The sequence below is a fragment of the Scyliorhinus canicula genome, unplaced genomic scaffold (assembly GCF_902713615.1).
Source record: "Scyliorhinus canicula unplaced genomic scaffold, sScyCan1.1, whole genome shotgun sequence".
Lineage (NCBI taxonomy): Eukaryota > Metazoa > Chordata > Chondrichthyes > Carcharhiniformes > Scyliorhinidae > Scyliorhinus > Scyliorhinus canicula.
In genome coordinates, this window is record NW_024055429.1 from 61,519 (window position 1) to 85,677 (window position 24,159).

The window sequence follows — 24,159 nt, forward strand, 5'->3', positions numbered from 1 at the left end:
TAGAGTGTCTCTCGGGCTCCAAGCGTAATCGGATCACATAACCTGATTTTCCAATGGGACACATCGCTCCCCAATGCCGGAAGAATTACCCAACCTTCAGAGCGAATCAGAATGTGCCCTATCTCCCCCCCCCCCCCCCCCACCCCCCCCCCACCCCCCACCCCCCCGACAAGAGGTCTGCGCAGACGCAATTGCCGACTGGAAATGGTACATGCGCAGCGTGGGCTCCGCCAGCCGCATGCGCAGTATGGGTGCTGCCGCCGCATGCGCAGTGTGGGTGCTGCCCCCACAGGGAGGAGATCATTTGGATTCCGCGATCAGACAGAAACAGCCGATTGTGGCCGGGTAATGGAGGGGGCGGAGTGGGTGCTGAGGCTTCATAAACATCCAGTGCAGGACTCAAAATCAAAATAAGAACTGATCGGTCCCGCATTCTCCCCAAACGGGGTGGCGGCAGCTGGCGAAAGGCCCAAAACCATTTGCACCAACTTTAATAATGTGCAGCAAGGCGCATGCGCGGTGATCCCGTCCTGTCAGCAGGAGGAGAGAATATTGTGAATTTCTCTCCTGGATTGACAGGGATGGATTCTGCAAACTCCTTTTACAGGGGGTTGGGATGGCCGGATTTACACACAACCTCAAACCAAGAGAAATGTTTGTCTCTTCTCAATGTTTATATTTGGACTGACAGTGATTGATTCTGAAAACTCCTTTTATAGGGGGTTCACAGAGTAGAAAAGAATCATAGACCACCTGCAGTGCAAAGAGATTATTCGGCACATCGAATATACACCAACCCTCTGAAAGTGCACCCTACCTAGGCCCGTTCCCCCACCTTATCCCCATATGGCCCTTAATGGGAGGATTTACACACAGCAAACTTGAACCATAACGTTTCTTCTCAATTTTTATTCCTGGACTGACAGTGATGACTTTTGCTTTACAGGACGTTGGAAGAGCAGAATTTGAAGGTGGAAAAGTCAAACCAAATATCAGATCAAAATCTGACAGTCACTCCATTCATCAGAACCTAAATGTAAGTGTATTTCTTGGATAGTCAAATCTAAAGACAATAAAGGAATGTGTGTGAACATCAGAAACATGAGACAAGACTAAGTCGGGTGATGTGAACGAGATAGAAATTCATTAAAGGCCGTGGCAGTGATATGTGGTCAGAAACCGAGCTGTGGTTTCGGAAGAGTCATCTTCCTCCACAGATGCTGCCTGACCTGGTGAGTTTTTCCTGCATTTTCTGTTTGTACTTCAGATTTCCAGAGTTTTTAACTTTTATTTTAGTTAAATATTTTTCCATGGTTGTAAACAGTCTGGTTCAGCTCAGACTGTTGTCAGGGATAGGGATGGAGTCAATGCTTAGGGTGTGGAACTTGTAGCAGGGACTGAAGACAATGATTTCAAACTTCTCATTATTTCATTGGGGGAAATTTCTGTTCATCCAGTACAGGATGTCAGATACAGTAAGAAGTCTTACAACACCAGGTTAAAGTCTAACAGGTTTGGAATCACTAGCTTTCAGAGCACTGCTCCTTCCTCAGGTGAATGAAGAGGTGGGTTCCACAACCACATATATAGACAAAGTCAATGATGCAAGATGATACTTTGAATGCGAGTATTTGCCGGTAATTAAGTCTTTACAGGTCCAGACGGTGCAACTGGAGAGAGAGATAATCATAGATTAAAGAGGTATGAATTGTCTCAAGTCAGGACAGTTCGTAGAGTTTCTCAAACTCAGGCCAGATGGTGGGGGGTGAATGTAATGTGACATGAATCCAAGGTCTCGGTTGAGGCCGTACTCATGGGTGCGGAACTTGGCTACCTTTGCTCTGAAAGTTAGTGATTCGAAACAAACTTGTTGGACTTTAACCTGGTCCTGTAAGACTTCTTACTGCCCACCCCAGTCCAGCACCGGTATCTTCACATCATGGCTGTCAGATAGATCAGGACAGTGTGTGTCTTGGATTGGAACTTGGAGGTGATGCATTTCAAATACACCTGCGATCCTGATCCTTCTCAGTGGTGAAGGTTGAAGATCCGGGAGATTCTGTCAAAGTTCTAGCTGAGCTTTAGATGCATACAGTCCATCACCGTTACCCATTCTGCTCCCAGCTTTCTCTCTCCTCCAAAAGAGGCTGATGTCTAATCTACGCTCCAACCAGTTGACAGGTTCTCTTCCCTGAAGGACATCAGTGAACCAGTTGGGTTTTGATGACAATCCAGCAGTTTTCATGGTCACTTTTTCCTAGCGCTGGCCCCACAAATGACCAGATTCATTCAGTTCAATTTCACAACCTGTCTTTGTGTTTTTGTGGGTTCTCTCTCACTCCCTATTTTCTGTTTTGAAACAATTACACAGGATATGAGAACACAATGATTTTCAGTGGGAAAACTGAAACCATTCATCACATCAGGATCAGACAGACGCCCAATTGATCGTAATGTGAATGCGATTGGAAATTGAAGATGGAAGGAAAAAACACCGTACACATTGTGGAGAAATCGTGGAAATGTGGAGACTGTGGGAAGAGATTCATTTACCCATCTGCACTGGAAACTCATCGACGCATTCACACCGGAGAGAGGCCGTTCATCTGCTCCGAGTGTGGAAAAGGATTCAGTGATTCATCCACCCTGCTGACACACCAGCAAATTCACACTGACAAGACATCATTTAAATGTCCAGACTGTGGGAAGTGCTTCAAAAGTTCCAGGAATCTGATGCTGCATCAACGTATTCATACTGACGAGAGACCATTCAGATGCTCTCATTGTGGAACTGGGTTCAGGCGATCATCATAACTGACAGTACACCGGCGAATTCACACTGGGGAGAGGCCGTTCACCTGCTCCGAGTGTGGGAAGGGATTCACTCAGTCGTCTGATCTGCTGAGACACCAGCAAGTTCACACTGGGGAGAAACCATTTAAATGCCCAGATTGCAGGAAGTGTTATAAAAGTTCTGAGGATCTAATGTACCATCAGCGTGTTCACACTGACGAGAGACCGTTCAGCTGCTCTCACTGTGCGACTAGATTCAGGCAATCGTTTGAGCTCACCGCACACCAGCGAATTCACACAGGAGAGAGGCCCTTCACCTGCTCCGATTGTGGGAAGAGATTCACTCAGTCATCCAACCTACTGAGACACCACCAAGTTCACAAGTAACTACAGTGATTGAATTTTGTTGTTAATCACATCTAGGACTGAACCATGTTCATTGGGGTCTGTTTCTGCTGATGTTGTTAAACCCCAGCCCAGTTAACAGCCAAGTTACTATTCTAGATAAATGTTAAATAAATCAACTTTGTGTTAAGTACACTGCATTGCGTCTTTTTAATATCTCTAACTCGCATTAATTCCTTTTTGAAGGGCTCTTGTTCTTCCCTGTCTCCCATTCTCACTTCCAACAAGTGTGAGGAACTCATGGCGCTACAGAGACAATCCAATCAGCTGCCTCTGCTGCTTCCCTCCCTTCCATGAGCCCACCAGGGTCAGACTTTTGTTTCTGAGCTCTGAACTCACACCTTTCTCCAGTTTCTCTGCCATCCTCTGTCGTGTCCTCTCAGTGCTCTTGTCCATGAGTTCCACCTTCTGCTGTATTGACCCTATTCTCAGGATTACTGATCACCCAACTTCCCCGTGTTAGCTGATAATGTCAACGGGTCTCTCTCTCTTTTGGTACTGTCCCTCTCGCCTTTATCACCGTCATTATCCACCTTAAAAAGGATCTATTCTCGGCCCCTCCTATTTCCCATCTACACGCTGCCACTAGGTGACATCATCCAAAAGTACCGTGTTAGTTTTCACATGTACACTGACAACACCCATTTCTACCTCACCCCCATTCCTCCACTGTTACTAAATGATCAAACTGCTTTTCCCATATCCAGTACTGGATGAGCAGAAATTTGGATTAAAAATTGGGAAGGCCAAAGTCATTGTCTTCAGTTAGCACTATAAATTCAGTTCCCTAACTACCGTGTCCATCCGTATGAAGTAATACTGGAATAGATTTCCCTCTGTTTGTCAAGCCAGGAATCTTTATTTTTAAGCAAGACAGAGAGACACACACACAGCTATTCTTGTAATATGGAATACATTTCTGATGATTTTATTAGGTTATTAGTCAGTGATTTCTGACAGATCTTCCCACCTTGAAGAGGGATTATCCTTATTAACGTCTCACAATCTGATTTCTGTTTCACCCAGCTCTTTCTAAACTACAAGCTTTTTTCCTAATTTCTTGTTACATTCCATAGATAACATCTAAAGTTCCTGAAATGATCAGAAACAGCAACACAAACCCTTGAGCTGCAACCTAGACTACTTGTAAAAAAATTTCCAGCAAAATGTGATCATTATTGACTGTGATTTATCCTCCCCACCTGCACTCCATCTCTCACAATTCTAGATTATTGGCATCGGAAACACATCCAGTTCAAACAAATATTCAGGCACAAATTTCAAAGATTCTCCAGCCCCCTGTTCACCTGCATCCACCTTGTGAATATTTTCTAAATCCAGATCCTATATCCCTCTTTAATTTAATTTCACTCCCTCTGATAGATTCCAGTGAGTTTAATTCTGTCCTGATTGTTTTAAAGTCAGATTCTCTGTGCAAGACATGTCAATGTCTTGACAATTTAAAATGCTCTCTCATTCTATGTTAAGCACTTCATGTTGTTCTGTAGTGGAATAGCTGAACATGTCGGGGACTGTTCTCCCGTGCAGGGTCACCATGTGTTTCCACATGTAACATCACATCTGCACACACACATCTGTATCCCAAAAGGATGTTCCATGTACCATCTGATACAGCTCACTCATGGATTTTCAAACGATGTTTAAAAGATGAAGGTCTCTTAAAAGATGAAGGATCCACTCTGTAATGTTCCAATGCTTTCAGGTAGTGACCAGACTGTCAGATTCCATTACTGTTAAATGCAGAAGCCAGGCTACAAACATCTCCAAGTGAAAACTATCACTCACTTGTCTCATCTACACTTTCCTAATTTCCACTAGAATGTACGCAGAAATACAGTTTGTCTGTTCCGTTGAATTAGACCCACAGAATTATTCCAATTCCCAATCGCTGGTGTGATTTTATTTTCTTAGATTAAAATGGGGCTTCCAGGGCGGCACTGTGGCGCAGTGCTTAGCACTGCTGCCTCATGCCGCCGAGGACCCGAGTTCGATCGCAGCCCCGGTCCACTGTCCGTGTGGAGTTTGCACATTTTCCCCATGTCTGCATAGATCTTACCCCCACAACACAAAGCTGTGCAGGGTAGGTGGATTAGACATGCTAAATTGCCCCTTAATTGGAAAAACATAATTGGGTACTCTAAATTTATTAAGAAAAAAGAAAATGGTGCTTCCCATTCTATCTGTTTCAGGACAGTGCGGAAACTTTACTGTCCAATTAAACACTCACATCATCCGGTATTTTTAGATCAGAGACAGAGGTACAGATCGGTTTGGGGGTAACTCTCATCTCCCATTTTCAGGCACTTTGTCTTGAACGATAACAAATGGGATGAAGCCAAATCTTTAAAAAACCTTTAAACTTTAGTTTAAATTCTCACAGCGATGCTTGACTAAAAGGGTGAAGCAAACATTCACAAATGGACACAATAGTGTCAACTTTACATAACTTTATTTCCAGATTAAAGATGAACAAGACACCATTTTGATCTTTGTTTTTCCAATTATTTTGATATTTTTTCTCAGTCTTGCCAAGATGTTTTGTTTTCTTTTTTCAGGTGACTTTCCCGATCGCTGTATTGTAACTGAGGAAAAATCAAACTAAAAAAGTTAGCTTACGTGGATAAACGAATGCTTCAACCTTCTTAGACCAAGAAGTGTTAAAGAGAGTGGAGCTTCCCACAGCTTGTTTGCTCCGAAACATAACTTCAAGGCTGACGTTTATCTTCAGAGATTGAGACGTTTTGGTGCCTTTTCCAATTGCACCAGTTAATCACATCAAATCCAGTATTTTTCAGAGGCAATTCACATTCTGTGATGTCGGCTGATCCAGTGATTATTTCACACATTCTCCCCATCTTTTACACAACTGTCTTGGTTACTTTCACATGATGCAGTGTTCTCGGTGTTGGGTTTATGTAGTTCATCAGGTCGGCTTTGCTTTTTGCTTCAATGACAGATGACATCTCTGCTGAGTGGCTCTCAAACCAGTCTTTGTTGTGGGTTCCACCTTTACCAAATGTTGCTGCTGCTGTGTCAGAAATGATTCAACTCAGCAACTTCCAAACTTCATCAATATCAATGTTGATTGTTGAATCTTGTGTCTGTGAAATAATTCACTGTTTTGTTTCAGATTCCTTGATAATTTATGTGGACGTCAGCAAGAATTGTCAGCAAGGATTAATCAGCACTTTCTAATCAGAGATGTAGAAAATTGGAACAAGGTGTAATTTCAATGGAGGAGTTGGGCAAATTCTGCCCATCAAAACCCCCCAATATGCCAATTAAAATTCACCACTGGGGTGACCATTTAAAATTAACTCTCTCCTGAAAGTGGGAGAGACAGAATGTGTGAGAAACAGCTCCTCCAATCAGATTCAGTCTCTCCCAATCTGGCTGCTCCTCCTGTTCAGGCCTGGATGTGATTTACAGGAAGGTCCACTCATTGCAGTTACTTGTGAACTCGCTGGTGTCTCAGCAGAGTGGATGACCGACCAAACCTCTTCCCACACACAGAACAGGTGAATGGCTTCTCCCCAGTGTGAACTTGCTGATGTCTCTGAAGGGTACATGTCTGATTGAATCTCTTCCCACACACAGCGCATGAACATAGAACATAGAACAGTACAGCACAGAACAGGCCCTTTGGCCCTCAATGTTGTGCCGAGCCATGATCACCCTACTCAAACCCACGTATCCACCCTATACCCGTAAACCAACAATCCCCCCCCCCTACTCCCTAACCTTACTTTTTATTAGGACACTACGGGCAATTTAGCATGGCCAATCCACCTAACCCGCACATCTTTGGACTGTGGGAGGAAACCAGAGCACCCGGAGGAAACCCACGCACACAGGGGGAGGACGTGCAGACTCCACACACACAGTGACCCAGCCGGGAATCGAACCTGGGACCCTGGAGCTGTGAAGCATTTATGCTAACCACCATGCTACCCTGAGAATGGCTTCTCCCCAGTGTGTGTGCGCTGATGTACAGTGAGGTTAGATGATTGTCTGAACCCAGTCCCACAGTGAGAGCATCTGAACGGTTTCTCGTCAGTGTGAACACGTTGATGGGACATCAGCTCCCCAGAACTTTTATAGCCTTTCCCACAGTCTGAGCATCTAAAAGGTCTCTCGTCAGAGTGAACTCGCTGGTGTCTCAGCAGGTGGGCTGAAATGGTGAATCCCTTCCCACACTCGGAGCAGATGAATGGTCTCTCCCCGCTGTGAACCCGCTGGTGTATCAGAAAGTGGGACGAGGTAGTGAATCCCTTCCCGCATTTGGGGCAGATGAACGGTCGCTCCCCAGTGTGAATTCGCCGATGAATTTCCATCCTAACTGGATAGTCAAAACCCTTCCCGCAATCCTCACATTTCCACAGTTTCTCCTCAGTGTGACGATGTTTGTTGTTCGACCGGTCGCATCGGCTGAAGTGTCGTCCAAACACATAACATGTGGACAGTTTCTCCTCACTGTGATCGGTGCTTTTTCCTTCCATGTTCAAAATCCGATCATATTCAGGTTATGGTAAATTAGGCGAATCTGTCAGATCCTGATGTGATGTTTGGTTTCAGTTTCCCGACAGAAAGTCCTCCCCTTCCAATACCCTGTGAAATTGAGTTAAAACAGAAAAAAGGGAGTGAGAACTCACAAAGACAGCTGATGAAATTGTGTTGAAACAGGTCATTGGTGGGGTCGAGGTAGTGGCCAGGGAGACAGATTTTACATATCTACAATTGACCAGAACCTCCCAAACTGTCCCCCTCCACCACCTCGATGGACTGGGGTGGCAGGTATATGTGAACACCTTCACCTCCAAATTCCTCTCTAAGTCACACACCATCCTGACCTTTAGAATTAGAACAGTACAGCACAGAACAGGCCCTTCGGCCCTCGATGTTGTGCCGAGCAATGATCACCCTACTCAAGCCCATGTATACCTATCCCAGTAACCCAACAACCCCCATTAACCTTATTTTTAGGACACTAAGGGCAATTTAGCCTGGCCAATCCACCTAACCCGCACATCTTTGGACTGTGGGAGGAAACCGGAGCACCCGGAGGAAACCCACGCACACACGGGGAGGATGTGCAGACTCCGCACAGACAGTGACCCAGCCGGGAATTGAACCTGGGACACTGGAGCTGTGAAGCATTTATGCTAACCGGCATGCTACCGTGCTGCCCCGTCTGACATTCAGGCTGAAAGAGCAGAAACTTCCTCCAGTCAAACATGTAGAATTAGGCCATTGTCTTCAACCCTCAGTGCAAACTCCATTCCCTACTCACTGACTCCATCCCTCTTCAATCTCCACGACAATCTACATTCCCTACACACTCACTCCATCCCGCTCCCTGGGAACTGTCTCAGGCTGAACCCTGGCTGACACCCAACACAAAATATTTCACCCAAGGTGAGTTTTCAACTATATATCCACAAGACTATTTTCACCTCAGTAACATTGGCCGACTCCACTTAATGCGAAAGGACAAAACCTAACCGTCTACGTTTTTGTGAAAAAAGAGTCTTGTTGCATTTCTTATGTTCAAACTGGATTTTTTGGGTGAACAGCAACCAATAAGACGGCCAACCCTCTGCCTATGAGTCAGCAGAATAAAAATATTAACTTCTCCGATTTGGAAATGTCTCACTCATAAGGTGCATCTGAAGAGCTTCTATCAGACCATCCGTGAACTGCACTGTCCCAACATCAGAGGGAGCTACCAGAGGCCATTTGACAAACTGCTGCTAACAGAGTCTGTGAGTGTCTTCCCAAACCCTGAACAGACAGCACCTCTCTCTGCCTATAATGTCAGAGAGGATATCAGCCTGGAACACAAAGGCAACTGCCAGACACTTGTGATGAATGAAGCAGATGTTTATACACATAGAGCTGGAATCTCCACCACTCACAGCGGGGTCGCTGATGTAGTGGAGAATCGGAAAATCGGTATTGGCGTTGGGCGCCGATCCAAGCGTGATGCTCTGACAGCCACCCTGCTGATGGCGGGATTAGGCCTCATGCTTGCGCGCTAACAAGAGGACGTAAATAATACAAATGGGTCTTAATGACCGATTAGAGTCAATGGCTGAAACTCAGTCAGCAAGAAGTTGGAGTATTTTAAACATGACCCTATGAAGATCTTCCCAGTGATGTTAAGGACTGAAATGTCTTCATAGTTGTTGTAATCTCATCCGTCATTGCTGGTTGTATATAGATAGATAGATAGAATAATTAGAACAGTACAGCACAGAACAGGCCCTTCGGCCCTCGATGTTGTGCCGAGCAATTATCACCTCTCCTCAAACCTACGTATCCACCCTATACCCGTAACCCAACCACACCCCCCCCCACCCCCCACCCCCCCCCCCCCCACCCCCCCCCCCCCAACCACCCCCCCCCCCCCACCACCCCCCACCCCCCCACCCCCCACCCCCCCCCCACCCCCCCCCCCCCCCCCCACCCCCCCCACCCCCCCCCACCCCCCCCACCCCCCCCCCCACCCCACCCCCCCCCCCCCCCCCCCCCCCCCCCCCACCCCCCCCCACCCACCCCCCACCCCCCCACCCCCCCCACCCCCCCCCACCCCCCCCCCCACCCACCCCCCCCCCCCCCACCCCCCACCCCCACCCCCCCCCCACCCCCACACCCCCCCCCCCCCCACCACCCCCCCCCCAACCCCCCACACCCCCCCCCCACCCCCCCCCCCCCCCCCACACCACCCCCCCCCCCCCCCCCACCCCCCCCCCCACCCACCCCCCCCCACCCCCCCCCCCCCCCCCCCCCCCCCCCCCCCACCCCCCCCCCACCCCCACCCCCACCCCCACCCCCTTAACATTACTTTTTAGGACACTACGGGCAATTTCGCATGGCCAATCCACCTAAACCGCACATCTTTGGACTGTGGAAGGAAACCAGAGCACCCGGAGGAAACCCACGCACACACGGGGAGGACGTGCAGACTCCGCACAGACAGTGACCCAGCCGGGAATCAAACCTGGGACCCTGGAGCTGTGAAGCATTTATGCTAACCACCATGCTACCATGCTGCCCCTTGTATATATTGTGATGATGTTTGCATCACGCATATGGAATGGTTCCTGTCACCTACCAGAGATGAAGGAGGTCATGAAGGTGTGGCAGTCGATGGTACTTTCCGTAGTTGAGTAGTTCAGTTGGAATTCCATCCTTGCCGGGCACCTTTCTGCTTGCTCAGCAATCAATGGCCCTATTCGGCTCAAATGATGAGTGTTCCTTGTCCAACTCACTGTGACAGGAAGCTGCAGGAGAGTCAAACAGAGACTGGGAGATGTCCGTCTCACAGGGGGACAGCTCACAGTCATGTTCAACCCAGCGGGAAATCTGGTTACTTCTGTCGGTGAGATCTTCACCACCTGCCAATTTCAGCCGGGCAACTTTGGTGATGGTCGGATGAAGCGTCCTCTTGATCTTATCACACAGAGATTTCCATTGTCACAGGCAGTCTGGAATCATTGACACCAGCTTATCCAATGTGTATTTACAGAGTGTGTCCCTGATTTTTACACATCTGTCGTGGCTATTTTCACATGATGCAACTTAATTCCCTAATGGACAGAAGTCAGCAGGAATTGTCAACAAGGATTAATCTGCACTTTCTAGTTGAAGTTGACAACCAGTGCAGCATTTGCTGACACTGATTTGCATCAGAGATCTATTTAGGATTGAAGTACAAATTCATAATTTTACTGTAAATGTGTTCCGATTGAGAGTTTTTGAATTGAGGAAGATCACAGGTGGGGCTTTTAAAAAGGGGCATTGCAGCCCCGAAAATCAGTGACATCTCCAAATATTGAACTGCAGCCAGTTATAGGAACTGTCAACATCAGCAGAGTCAAACCAGATATTGTCAGACTATCAATCCTGGATGTGATTAGCAGCAGCAAAACAGCAGATTCCAGTCCCTGCAGTCACTTGTGAACTCGCTGGTGTCTCAGCAGGTGTTGTGACTGAATGATCCCGCTCCACACAAGGTGAACCATCTTCCCCTGTTGTGATCCCACTGATGTGTCAGCAGTTGGGATGACCAAGGGAATCCCTTCCCACACACGGAGCAAGTGAACAGCTTCTCCCCAGTGTGAGTGCGTTGGTGCTCACTAAGGTCAGCTGACTGACTGAAACCCTCTCCACAGGTGATGCACCTGAATGGATCCTCATTTGTGTGCATTTGGTGATGTGTCTGGAGGGTGAATATCTGAGTGAATCCCTCCCTACACACAAAGCAAATGAATGGTTTCTGACCCGTGTGAATTCGCTGGTGTACAGTGAGCATGGATAATGACTTGAATTTCTCTTCACAGGTTGTGCAGCTGAATGGCTTTTCCTCAGTGTGAACTTGTTGGTGTGATCGAAGGGCAGATAACTGAGTGAATCTCCACTCAAACACAGAACAGATGAAAGGCCTTTCCCCAGTGTGAACACATCGATGGATTTCCAGCTGGGATGAAGAATTGAATCCTTTATCGCATTCCTCACATTGCCACCATTTCTCCATGGTGCCAGTTTCCTTGTATCTCTCCAGTTTCGACAATCAATTGAAATGAAAATGAAATGAAAATCACTTATTGTCACGAGTAGGCTTCAATGAAGTTACTGTGAAAAGCCCCTAGTCGCCACATTCCGGCGCCTGTCCGGGGAGGCTGGTACAGGAATCGAACCGTGCTGCTGGCCTGCTTTAAAAGCCAGCGATTGAGCTCAGTGAGCTAAACCAGCCCCTTTGAAGCCCAATTGAAGCTTTGTCCACACACACAGGACACAATTACGCTTTTTTCCCTCTGAGAATCGTGTAATGTTTTTTACAGGCTGTTTAAAGCTCTTTGTACAGTCCATGTACTGGAACCTCTCACTCCAGTGTGTGTCTTGATGCTTTTCCAGTCACAGATGTTTCAACTGGTGTCGTACAGACAGAACACACAAACATTTCTCCTTCCAAATCAATTACTGATGATATTCAGGCCGTGGTGAGTCAGTGACTCTGTCAGATAATGCTGTGATGTTTAGTTTGAGCTTCCTGTTCGTAAATCCACCATTCTCATGCCCTGGAAAAGGAGTTTACAAAATTATAAATAGAGAAGTTCTGAATGTACAATTCTTTAGCACACTGGGCTAAATCGCTGGCTTTTAAAGCAGACTAAGGCAGGCCAGCAACATGGTTCAATTCCCGTACCAGCCTCCTCGAACAGGCGCCAGAATGTGGCGACTAGGGGCTTTTCACAGTAACTTCATTGAAGCCTACTTGTGACAATACGCAATTAATATTATTATTATTATTGACGCCACTGTCGAGGTGACAGAGAATTGCGATTAAAAAAAAAAAATTTAGAGTACCCAATTTATTTTTTTCCAATTAAGGGCCAATTTAGCGGGGCCAATCCACCTACCCTACACATCTTTGGGTTATGGGGGCGAAACTCACGTAGACACGGGGAAAATGTGCGAACTCCACACGAACAGTGACCCAGAGCTGGGATCGAACCTGGGACCTCGGCGCTGTGAGGCAGCAGGGCTAACCACTGCACCACCACGCTGCCCTGAGAATTGCAATTTGCCGTGAAATTGGTGCCTGCCACAATTTCAGAGTCGGAACCGATTTGCCACCCAATCTCGTTTCGCGATTCCGGTGTCGGCTGACAGAGAATCCCGCCCTGTTCAATAACTGGTTGTCTTCACAAAGGAGGTAGATACTACCCAGGCCAGACTAGAACGCCCTGGCCCTAATAGGTTTAAAATTGATAATGAGGAAGTGGTGAAGTGAAAATGTATATTTCAGGGGTCCTGAAATGATTCCCCAGTCTTTCGTGGAGGTACCAGACTGGAGAATTACAAATCTTATGCCTTTATTCAAAAAGGGTTGTAAGGATAGCTCCAGCATACAGACTAACTAGTTTAACACCAGTTGTTAGGTCTGTTTCACAAATCAATTATTCCAGATAGAATTAATAGTCATGTGGAAAAATGAGGGCTAATTTGGAAGAAGCAGCATGGATTTCTAAACAGGAAATTATGTTTAATTAATTTGCTGGAGTTTTTTTGTGGAGGTAACCAAAAGGATTGACGAGGGTATTCTGTTGATGTCATGTACATGACTTTCAGTCGGCATTTAATATAATGCAACACAACAGACTTGTGAGAAAAATTGCAGTGCATGGAACAAAAGAGACAGTAGCAAAGTGGATACAAAAGTGGTTGAATACTAGGAAGCTGAGAGTAACAGTCAATGGATATTTTTCAGGCTGGAGGAATGTTTGTAATGGTGTTCCCCTGTGGTCGGTGTTTGGATCCTTGCTTTTCCTGGCATATATTCATGATCTAGATTGATGTTCTGCAGGGGACAATTTCAATACTTGCAGATGACACAAACTTGGAAGTATTACAAACTTTGAAGAGTACAGTGTAGAGTTTCAAATTGGACAATGGCAGGTTGGTGGAGTGAGCAGATGGGCGACAGGTTGAATTCAATGTGGAAAAGCGTAAGGTGATACATTTTGGGAGGAAGAACATGGAGAGACAATATAAAATAATGGGTAAAATTCTGAAGGGGGTGCAGACGCAGTGGGACCTGGGTGTATATGTACAGAAGTCATCAAAGGTGACAGGATAGATGAAGAGGGCAGTTGAAGCATATACTATTCTGAGCTTGATTGATAAGGGCATAGACTACAGGAAAAAGCTGGTTGTGCTGAATTTGCACAAGACACTAGTTAGACCTTAGCTGGAATATTGTGTACAGTTCTGGGCGAATGACTTCTTCCAACTAACCAGGGGAGACCCAGGAATAGGTAATAACAATTTAATCATAATTCAAGCATTGAGAGAACTATCATAGAGAAAGTTCTGGAGTAGCATCTTCCCTGATACTCTTTGGCTTTCCCATTTCAATGTTAATATCACCTGGCTGGAGTGGGTGGGGCAGGGGGTGGGGATCATACGTCAAGAACCAATTTTCAGCCTGGACACAGTCCATAAGCACGGCGACCATCCACATCGAGTTCCAGTTGGGAAAAAATCAAGCACAGTATTTATTCATTTATTTTCATTTTGTACCTGACACATTTATCTCCATGGTAACACAGATACTGTGCTTCCTTCCCTCATTTGTGAATAAAAGACTTGTTCCTCCAAATTTATCCAGATCATCATGTGGAACTTCCCAATTAGTCTTCCTGTCGCATGGTGGGATGAGTTTGGACACAGGTTCAGGTGTTGACGAATATCCTGGGGGTTCCTCAGCCACCAGTAGTAATTATGAACATATGGAGGACATGAAGGAGCAACACTTCCCAATCTGATCCCGAAACAAAATTAATTCTTTTGCAAGACATCAAGATGTAATGCATGTCAAATTAGAGCTATGTTGTGATAGAAAACCTCATCATGTAGGATGGGTGAGACCTTACTTGCTGTGAGGACTGAGGGAACATCTTTGCGATGGTGTACCACCTCTGCACCATCACATCAGGGTCCGGGTCCTGACAAGTTTTAAAATCAGCTTCAACTGAAGTCTGTCATACCGGAGCCAATGATTGTGTTTTGACTGTTGGGTGGATCCCATGAATCCCCTCTGGAGCAGATTTCCTGGTGTGTCAGCCTGCCTGTTTATTAGCATCACCCTCTTCACTAACTCCTGCTGCTGATGTACCTTCACCTTACAAATAACAATTTGTCCTGGGCACTTACCAGCAACATCCCAAATCATTCAGAGTTTGAATTGCAGCGTGAGTGATTTCCTTTTGGCTGTGCAGACGCTGTGTGGTTTTTTTTGCTAGAGAAGTATGTTTTCAGCAAGGGAGTTACAGCTAATGGAGCTTTCAGAATAGTTGGTAATTTTTATCAGGAACGATTTCAATGACAGTGATTATGATGATGTCCTGAGATTTCTGGGCTAAATACTGTCATGGGTATTTAATGAGGATACTACATCTGTTATTGGGAATCAAATACACAACAACCATACTGATCATCATAATACCCAGATTTGACAAGGTGAAAATAGATAAGTCCCCGGGGCCGGATGGGATTTATCCTAGGATTCTCTGGGAAGCCAGGGAAGAGATTGCTGAGCCTTTGGCTTTGATTTTTAGGTCATCATTAGCTACAGGAATAGTGCCAGAGGACTGGAGGATAGCAAATGTGGTCCCTTTGTTCAAGAAGGGGAGTAGAGATAACCCCGGTAACTATAGGCCGGTGAGCCTAACGTCTGTGGTGGGTAAAGTCTTGGAGAGGATTATAAAAGATACGATTTATAATCATCTAGATAGGAATAATATGATTAGGGACAGTCAGCATGGTTTTGTGAAGGGTAGGTCATGCCTCACAAACCTTATCGAGTTCTTTGAGAAGGTGACTGAACAGGTAGACGAGGGTAGAGCAGTTGATGTGGTGTATATGGATTTCAGTAAAGCGTTTGATAAGGTTCCCCACGGTTGGCTATTGCAGAAAATACGGAGGCTGGGGATTGAGGGTGATTTAGAGATGTGGATCAGAAATTGGCTAGTTGAAAGAAGACAGAGAGTGGTAGTTGATGGGAAATGTTCAGAATGGAGTTCAGTTACGAGTGGCGTACCACAAGGATCTGTTCTGGGGCCGTTGCTGTTTGTCATTTTTATAAATGACCTAGAGGAGGGCGCAGAAGGATGGGTGAGTAAATTTGCAGACGACACTAAAGTCGGTGGAGTTGTAGACAGTGCGGAAGGATGTTGCAGGTTACAGAGGGACATAGATAAGCTGCAGAGCTGGGCTGAGAGGTGGCAAATGGAGTTTAATGTGGAGAAGTGTGAGGTGATTCACTTTGGAAAGAATAACAGAAATGCGGAATATTTGGCTAATGGTAAAATTCTTGGTAGTGTGGATGAGCAGAGGGATCTCGGTGTCCATGTACATAGATCCCTGAAAGTTGCCACCCAGGTTGATAAGGTTGTGAAGAAGGCCTATGGTGTGTTGGCCTTTATTGGTAGAGGGATTGAGTTCCGGAGCCATGAGGTCATGTTGCAGTTGTACAAAACTCTAGTACGGCCGCATTTGGAGTATTGCGTACAGTTCTGGTCGCCTCATTATAGGAAGGACGTGGAAGCTTTGGAACGGGTGCAGAGGAGATTTACCAGGATGTTGCCTGGTATGGAGGGAAAATCTTATGAGGAAAGGCTGATGGACTTGAGGTTGTTTTCGTTAGAGAGAAGAAGGTTAAGAGGTGACTTAATAGAGGCATACAAAATGATCAGAGGGTTAGATAGGGTGGACAGCGAGAGCCTTCTCCCGCGGATGGAGGTGGCTAGCACGAGGGGACATAGCCTTAAATTGAGGGGTAATAGATATAGGACAGAGGTCAGAGGTGGGTTTTTTACGCAAAGAGTGGTGAGGCCGTGGAATGCCCTACCTGCAGCAGTAGTGAACACGCCAACATTGAGGGCATAAAAAATTTATTGGATAAGCATATGGATGATAAGGGCATAGTGTAGGTTAGATGGCCTTTAGATTTTTTCCATGTCGGTGCAACATTGAGGGCCGAAGGGCCTGTACTGCGCTGTATCGTTCTATGTTCTATTTATTCACAGACCTCAGGCAGTCTAACAGTGGTGTTGCTTTGGTAGGTCTATTGGACTCGGCCTCTTCCCTCTGATAGGAGTATGAAAGGGTCTTTCATACTGCAACATTCCAGCCAAATGAGAATTGTGAAATTGCAGGATATTAATGCCTTTATTTTGTAACCCCATATTTCATCTACTCTATCACACCAGGATTCTCCCTTAACGTGACCTATTGTTAATAATGTCACTGTGGTTTGTGTGGTCTGTCAATTGTTGAATTAATTCAATCAGGTGCTCTGTGTGCATAACTAATGGTGAACACTTAATTGTATAATAAATTGGACAATCAATTTTTCCACAGGGGTGAATGTGACTGTGAACTATCCAACTGGAAAACTATTTCCATTAATCACTCGGATTACTACAGCAGATATACATTGCTCTGACTCTGCCAGCAGGGCTGTGTGAATAATTGGATAGATCTTCCAAAGAGCCAGTCGAGGTATAATGGGCCGAATGACTTTTACTTGTGCAGTATGATTTTGTAAAACAGTGAGTATTCAGAATCAGAGATGGAGAAGGAAAAAGAGGAACCAGTGACTGCGATTGAACCCAGTCAGAGTCAGCAACGTCGGAAGAGGGATGAGAGAGGAAATAGTATAAAGCTTTAAAAACTGCATGGTCGCACAGGAGAACTTTGACAAATGGAGCATAGGAGATCACCAATTCAAAATGTATGACATTTTTAGATTAATTTATCTCAAATGGTAACAAAGTTATATTGTATTAACTGGGATGTTGCAATGGTGCGGATATTACCCAGCAATCCCCTTGATGTGAATGTGCTCTATTCACTCTATATGAGCACAGTACGCAGGCGTAGAGCTCTATTTGGTGCATGCGCAGTGCCATTTTGCCCGGAGCCCTGCGAGTGCGGAAGCGGTTATTTGGGCGGGTGAGTCGGCGAGGCGGCGGGAGGAATGGAGCCGGGAGTCGGGGCTGGGGGGAGAGGAAGCTTCATAAACGCCCGGTGAAGGCCCACGGCCGAAATAAAACCCTTCAGGTCCCGAGTTTGTAGCTGCGGGGCTTTTATCCGGATGAGGCCCAGTTCGATTGCCGCCATCTTTGTTCAGCGGGGAGCAGAGCGCATGCGCGGCCATCCTGGCATCCTTGATCACAGAATCCCTGGAGCGCAGAATGAGGCCATTCGGCCCATCAAGTCTGCACCGACCCTTCGAAAGAGCAGCCTACCTCGGCCCACTCTTCACTTTATTCCCACCTGACCTGTGCAAGGAAACCAGAGCAGCCGGAGGAAGCCCACGCAAAAACGAGGAGAATGTGCAAACACCACACAGTCACCCAAGGCCAGAATTGAACCCGGGTCGCTGGTGCTGTGAGACAGCAGTGCAAAACACTCTGCCACTGTGCCGGGATTCCAGGGGCCAGGAGAGAAAATGTATGACTCATTGATTGAAAGGTCTAGTTTACGGGCACCCTCTTTAGATGCGGAAAGGTGCTGCAGGGCACACAATAATAATTTTTAAAAATTTATTGTCACAAGTAGGCGTACATTCACACCGCAATGAAGTTATTGTGCAAATCTCCTTGTTGCCACATTCTAGCGCCTGTTCGGGGACATGAGGGAGAATTCAGAATATCCAATTCATTTAACAAGCACGTCTTTCAGGAAACCGGAGCACCCGTAGGAAACCCACGCAGACATGGGGAGAACGTGCAGACTCCGCACAGACAGTGGCCCAAGCCGGGAATTAAACATGGGACCCTGGCGCTGTGAAGCAATAGTGCTAGCCACCTTGCCCAACATTTCCTCTTGAAACCAACTCCCTTCTAGCCAGGAATCGGCTCGGTGAACTTTGTCTGAACTACTTCCAATTAAGTATATCTCATTTTAAGTAATCCTATACCAGGAAACAGAAGGAGGGAATGTTATAAATTGGCATCCTGGACTGACTGATGGATTTTGCAAACTTATTTTACCGGAGGTCAGAAGGAGAGTATTTACACAGCAATCTCAAATCAAGAAAAATGTTTATCTCTTGATTTAAACCACTATTGACACATGACTCTTGTAATCACCTTTTACAGTGAGCTAGAACATTTGAAGACTGCAATTTTTCTCTGATTTGAGTGCTGCTGAATTATTTCAAGCTGCAGTTCCAGCAGAAGGTTTCAAATTTGAAAACTGAAATAGTTCCAGAGGTGAGTATTATTGAGCATCCATCTATAATTTAGAGTTTTTAGTGTTGTGCTTTGTTATCTGTGCTCTGGTTCCCGGGCTCTGGGGCAGGTTTGGCTCCTTCACTGTGGATCTGAATCCATGTTCACCCATTGCTCTGTTTCAACTCTGCCCTCCCTCATTACCTCTCTGCCATCCCTCATCACCTCTCTGCCATTGTCTCATGTCTTCTGCCTCTAATAGTGGATTTATTTTAACCAGTTTTGGTATTTTACTGTTATTTCTTCCAATGTGTCTGAATGAAGTTGACTGCTGCCCATCCCTTGGCTTTGTGCTGCTGATTTGCCATCTTTATCTTCCCGAGGTCAGGAATTGTTTTTCCTGCATCAAAGATCATTTTTCTTCTGCTCATCAGCTGATATTAACCATCAAATTCTGCTCCATATTTATTCTCTGTAATTGAAGATTTGAGATTACTATCTGACCAGCCATGACCTTGTTAAATTGTGGAGCAGGCTTGAGGGGCTGAATGGCAACTCCTGCTCATTGTTCATATGTTTATTGAATCCGTCACCCTGAGATGTTAACTCTGTTTCTCTTGCTGCAGTTGCTTGCTGACATGATGAGTATTTTCAGTATTTGTTCTTTTTATTTCAAATTTTCAGTAACCACAGTATTTTGCTATTATTCTGTTGCAGGCGTTTCTCACAGAACCGAGTCTGGAAACAGAGACAGACCAATTAAGAACTGATTTGTGTTGGGGAGGGTGTTGGTTGTGGAGGTTAGTCTCTGGTCTCCAGTTACAGTCCTTTTTCACAGAATCATTGAATGATTACAATACAGATGGGGGCCATCCAGCCCATCATACCCATGCTGGCTCATCCCACTGCCCTGCCCTTTCTTCACTTCCTTCTAGCATTTTGTCTTTCCAGAGTTTTGTCCAATTCCCTTTGGTTTGTTGTATCAGTTTAGCTGGAGTGGAGATGCAGGAGAAGCTGCTGGGTTTAACCTCGAGGACTTTGAGCAATAATTTCAGATATGAAGTTGTCAAGGGTGGTACGGGAATGGCACTAAGTCATCATCCTCGTTTGAAGAGTCGGTGCAGACACAATGGGCCTTCTGCACCCTAACAATTCCGTGATTGGGTGATCTCGAATAGTCAGCTCTCTGGTCAGCTCCAGCATGTGCTGCTGTAAGAAACTCTCCAAAACACTCTGCAAGCTCATCTGCCTGGCTACCTTTGTCAATCTGATTCGCCCAATCTACATTTTCTCAGAGCCATTATTCCTCTCTGTACTCTCCGTCCTACAGTGTAGTGTTATGGGCCCAGGTCTAGAGACCGCCAAAGTATGTTGTGGAGTTCACCTGACCTACAACTGTTTGTAGATTTTGGTTATGAGGAGCACAAGGGCCGACTTTTCAGGTGTTATGCAATAGAGCCTTAGGCACCTTTAAACAAAAACAAAGTTTATTCTACAAATTCAGTTAACATTTCTATTAAAACATATCGTCAGCATTTTTATCAACTACAAACCTAAATACCCCACACAGCTACAGTACTCTATATTTAACCCTTATATCTTCCCGTTACTGTTTCACTCGTGTAACAACATCCATAACTCTGGCAATCCCTTTTACCACAAAACAGAAGGTTTGAATTCCTTCCAGAACAGTTATTAGTTTGAAGTTATCAAGTGATCTGGAGACACCTTTTTAACCTGCAGAGAGACCAGAGAAGCTTTCTTTTGTCTGAATGCAGCTTCCAACTGTCAAACCCGAAAGTAAAACTCAGAGCCACAACCAGCTTCCAGCTCAAAGCAAAAGTTTAAAAACTAGACCCACAGCCCAGCTCCTCCCACACAATGACATCACTGCAGCCATTTGAGAAGACAAACAGTTCTTAAAGAGACATTCCCATGACAGTAGTTACTGTTAAGGGGACCTAGATACTACTCCTGCAAGTGACTTCCTGCCTTTGTAATTTCTTATCATTACCCAATGTGATTGTACATCTTGATCTCTAGAACTAAGGTCATCTCTCTCTATTGTACTAATGTCATCCTTAATTAACAGAGCTGCCCCTCCGCATATTCCCAGTTTCCTGTCTTTCTGAAAAGTGATGGAATCTTGAATATTCAGGTACCAGCCTGCCCTTCTCAAAAGTGATGGAATCCTGCAGCCGTGTCTCTGTAATGGCTCTCAGATCATAGCATCTGGAGTACGGTGCACACTTTCAATCTCCTTAACTGAGGAGGATGATTCTTGCATTGGGAGCAGTTCAGAGAAGGATCACCGGGCTAATTGCTGGGATGAATGTGTTGAGTTGTGAGGAAAGCGTCTGGACTCATTGGAGTTTAGAGGTGATCATATTGAAACATATAAGATTCTGAGGTAACATGATATGGGAGCTGAAGAGAGGATGTTTCCCCTCATGGGGGATTCAGGAGCTAATGGGCAGATTGTCAAAATAAAGGGCCACATTTCTGAGATGATGAGAAATGTCTTCCCTCAGAGGGGGGTTAGTCTTTGCAATTCTCTTCCCCAGAGAGCAGTGGAGGCTGCATCGTTAAATATATACAAGGCCCAGTTAGAGTTTTGATAGAAAAGGGAGTCGAGGGTTATGGTGACAGGAAGAAAATGAAATTTAGGGTGACAATCCGATCAGCCATGGTCTTGTTAAATAGAAGAAGAGCTTTGATGGGCTGAATGGCCTACTCCTGCTCCTATTTCTTCGGATGTTATCACTTGGTTGAGAACAGGAAACGGTGAGTATTAATCTGTCGATCAGCGTGACTTAGCACCTTCAGAAGGATAGGGAGGGTGTATATTAGATAGAGCAGAGTGAGAATGGAGGGAGGGAGCCGAGTGAGAATGGAGGGAGGGAGCAGAGTGAGAATGGAGGGAGGGAGCAGAGTGAGAATGGAGGGAGGGAGCAGAGTGAGAATGGAGGGAGGGAGCAGAGTGAGAATGGAGGGAGGGAGCAGAGTGAGAATGGAGGGAGGGAGCAGAGTGAGAATGGAGGGAGGGAGCAGAGTGAGAATGGAGGGAGGGAGCAGAGTGAGAATGGAGGGAGGGAGGTAGAGTATGCGCACCGGGGAGATGGACCATTCAAACCGCCGACCAAAACTCAAGGGGGGGGGAATAGGACCCCCCCTCCACCCGTGTCCCCCACCACCAGCTAAATGAAAGTAATGGTAAATAACGCAAACAATCCTGGCAATAACGGTAAATACCAATGTCAAGTTGTGTATAATTCTTATGATCAACCATTAAAAGTCCCAATAAAGGGCAGCACGGTGGCCTAGTGGTTAGCACAACCGCCTCACGGCGCTGAGGTCCCAGGTTCGATCCCGGCTCTGGGTCACTGTCCGTGTGGAGTTTGCACATTCTCCCCGTGTCTGCGTGGGTTTCGCCCCCACAACCCAAAACGTGCAAGCTAGGTGGATTGGCCACACTAAATTGCCCCTTAATTGGAAAAATGATTGGGTACACTAAATTTATTAAAAAAAAGTCCCAATAAGAACATTTTTTTTAAAAAACTGTTTAATACACAATGTAACAAAGGGAGGGATTGATAACACGGGGATGACTGTCACAGACACGGCGGCAGCATGTGATACCTGTATTGACGTTGTTATTGGTTTGGTTACTATTATTGTTTTTATATTGTTCTGCAATGTTTTGATATTAAATGCAAAATTCCAATAATATTTTTTTTAAAAAGGAAATTTACAGTTTTTGGGGAACGAGGGAAGAAAGCATGTTCCACAGCAACGAGAATTGTCTGTTCTGAATTTCTGAGCTGTACTGACTGTAATGACATTTGTAAACTCCTTTCACAGGATATTCAAAGTGGAGGATTTGCAGCAAGAAATCTCAAACCAAACTTCACATCGAGATCTGACAGTCACTCGATTCATTAGGACGGGGAAAACCATCGGCTATTTTACCATCAGTGTGACTGGAAAAGCATCAAGTCACAGACACCCGCACCATGGGGAAACCGTGGAAATGTGGGGATTGTGGGAAGGAATTCACTTTCCCATCTGCGCTGGAAACACATCGACGCAGTCACACCGGCGAGAGACCGTTCACCTGCTCCAACTGTGGGAAGAGATTTAGATCTTCATCCAACCTGCGGACACACCAGCAAGTTCACACCGGAGAGAGACCATTCACCTGCTCCAAGTGTGGGAAAGGATTCAGAGATTCATCCTGCCTGCTGGCACACCAGCGCGTTCACACCGGAGAGAAGCCATTTACCTGCTCAGTGTGTGGGAAGAGATTTACTAATTCATCTGACTTGTTGAGACACCAGCGAGTTCACTCTGGGGAGAGACCATTCACCTGCTCCAATTGTGGGAAAGGATTCAGAGATTCATTCTGCCTGCTGAGGCACCAGCTAGTTCACTCCGGGGAGAAGCCATTTATCTGCTCCGTGTGTAGGGAGGGATTTACTACTTCATCTGACTTGTTGAGACACCAGCGAGTTCACACTGGAGAGAAGCCATTCACCTGCTCCATGTGTGGGAAAGGATTCAGAGATTCATACAGCCTGTTGACTCACCAGCGAGTTCACACTGGGGACAAGCCGTTTACCTGTTCGGTGTGTAGGAAAGCATTCGGAGATGCATCAGACCTGCGAACACATCAGCAAGTTCACATCGGGGAGAAGCCATTTACTGCTCCATGTCTGGGAAAGGATTCTGAGATTCATCCAACCAGCTGTCACACCAGCGAGTTCACACCGGGGACATTCCATTCACCTGCTCCATGTCTGGGAAAGGAATCAGAGCTTCATCCAACCTGCTGACTCACAGGGGAGTTCACTCTGGGGAGAGACCATTTACTGTGACCTGTGTATGGTAAAGGATTCTGAGATTCATCCAGCCTACTCTCACACCAGTGAGTTCACAACGGGGAGAGATTATTTATCTGTTCTAACTGTGGGAAGGGATTCACTCAGTCATCCCACCTGCTGAGACACCAGCAGGTTCACAAGTTACAGGGGTTGGATTCTGCTGTTTTTGCTGCTGTGAATCACATCCAGGACTGAACCATGTTCACTCTGACAGTTGGTGATGTGGGAGGTCGGAGTGTTTCCCTCTGGACTGGCCAGTCTACCAAGTTTCATTCCAGGGGACTGATTCTCTTCGAGCGAGGGCACATTTCCACTGC

General features: G+C 46.0%; 1 protein-coding gene and 3 long non-coding RNA genes across 4 annotated transcripts; 2 read left to right on the forward strand and 2 right to left on the reverse strand.

Annotated features, from left to right (window-relative positions):
* The first annotated feature begins 268 nt into the window (after positions 1–268).
* LOC119959381 lies at positions 269–3,331 on the forward strand. Its single transcript, XR_005459183.1, has 3 exons — positions 269–345; positions 947–1,036; positions 2,372–3,331. It is a non-coding gene; the product is annotated as an uncharacterized LOC119959381 (long non-coding RNA).
* A 763-nt stretch (positions 3,332–4,094) lies between these two features.
* LOC119959376 lies at positions 4,095–4,844 on the reverse strand. Its single transcript, XR_005459179.1, has 2 exons — positions 4,401–4,844; positions 4,095–4,326 (listed from the first exon to the last, which is right to left on the reverse strand). It is a non-coding gene; the product is annotated as an uncharacterized LOC119959376 (long non-coding RNA).
* Positions 4,845–6,077: 1,233 nt separating this feature from the next.
* On the reverse strand, positions 6,078–7,934 carry LOC119959367 (zinc finger protein 214-like). The gene is made up of 2 exons (XM_038787656.1): positions 7,241–7,934; positions 6,078–6,247 (listed from the first exon to the last, which is right to left on the reverse strand). Exons 1-2 carry the CDS (start codon positions 7,716–7,718, stop codon positions 6,078–6,080), a joined length of 648 nt encoding a protein of 215 aa, XP_038643584.1. The 5' UTR covers positions 7,719–7,934.
* Positions 7,935–17,705: 9,771 nt separating this feature from the next.
* Positions 17,706–22,910, forward strand: LOC119959379. The gene is made up of 3 exons (XR_005459182.1): positions 17,706–17,739; positions 18,891–19,004; positions 22,824–22,910. It is a non-coding gene; the product is annotated as an uncharacterized LOC119959379 (long non-coding RNA).
* The last annotated feature ends 1,249 nt before the right edge of the window (positions 22,911–24,159 follow it).

Excerpts from the sequence above, each read along its gene's own strand:
- LOC119959367 (XM_038787656.1), bottom strand. The coding sequence starts at position 7,718 with ATGGAAGGAAAAAGCACCGATCACAGTGAGGAGAAACTGTCCACATGT. Across the intron at positions 6,248-7,240 it reads CAGATGCTCTCACTGTGGGA|CAGCAGCAACATTTGGTAAA; the intron begins CTGGGTTCAGAC and ends TTTCTGACACAG.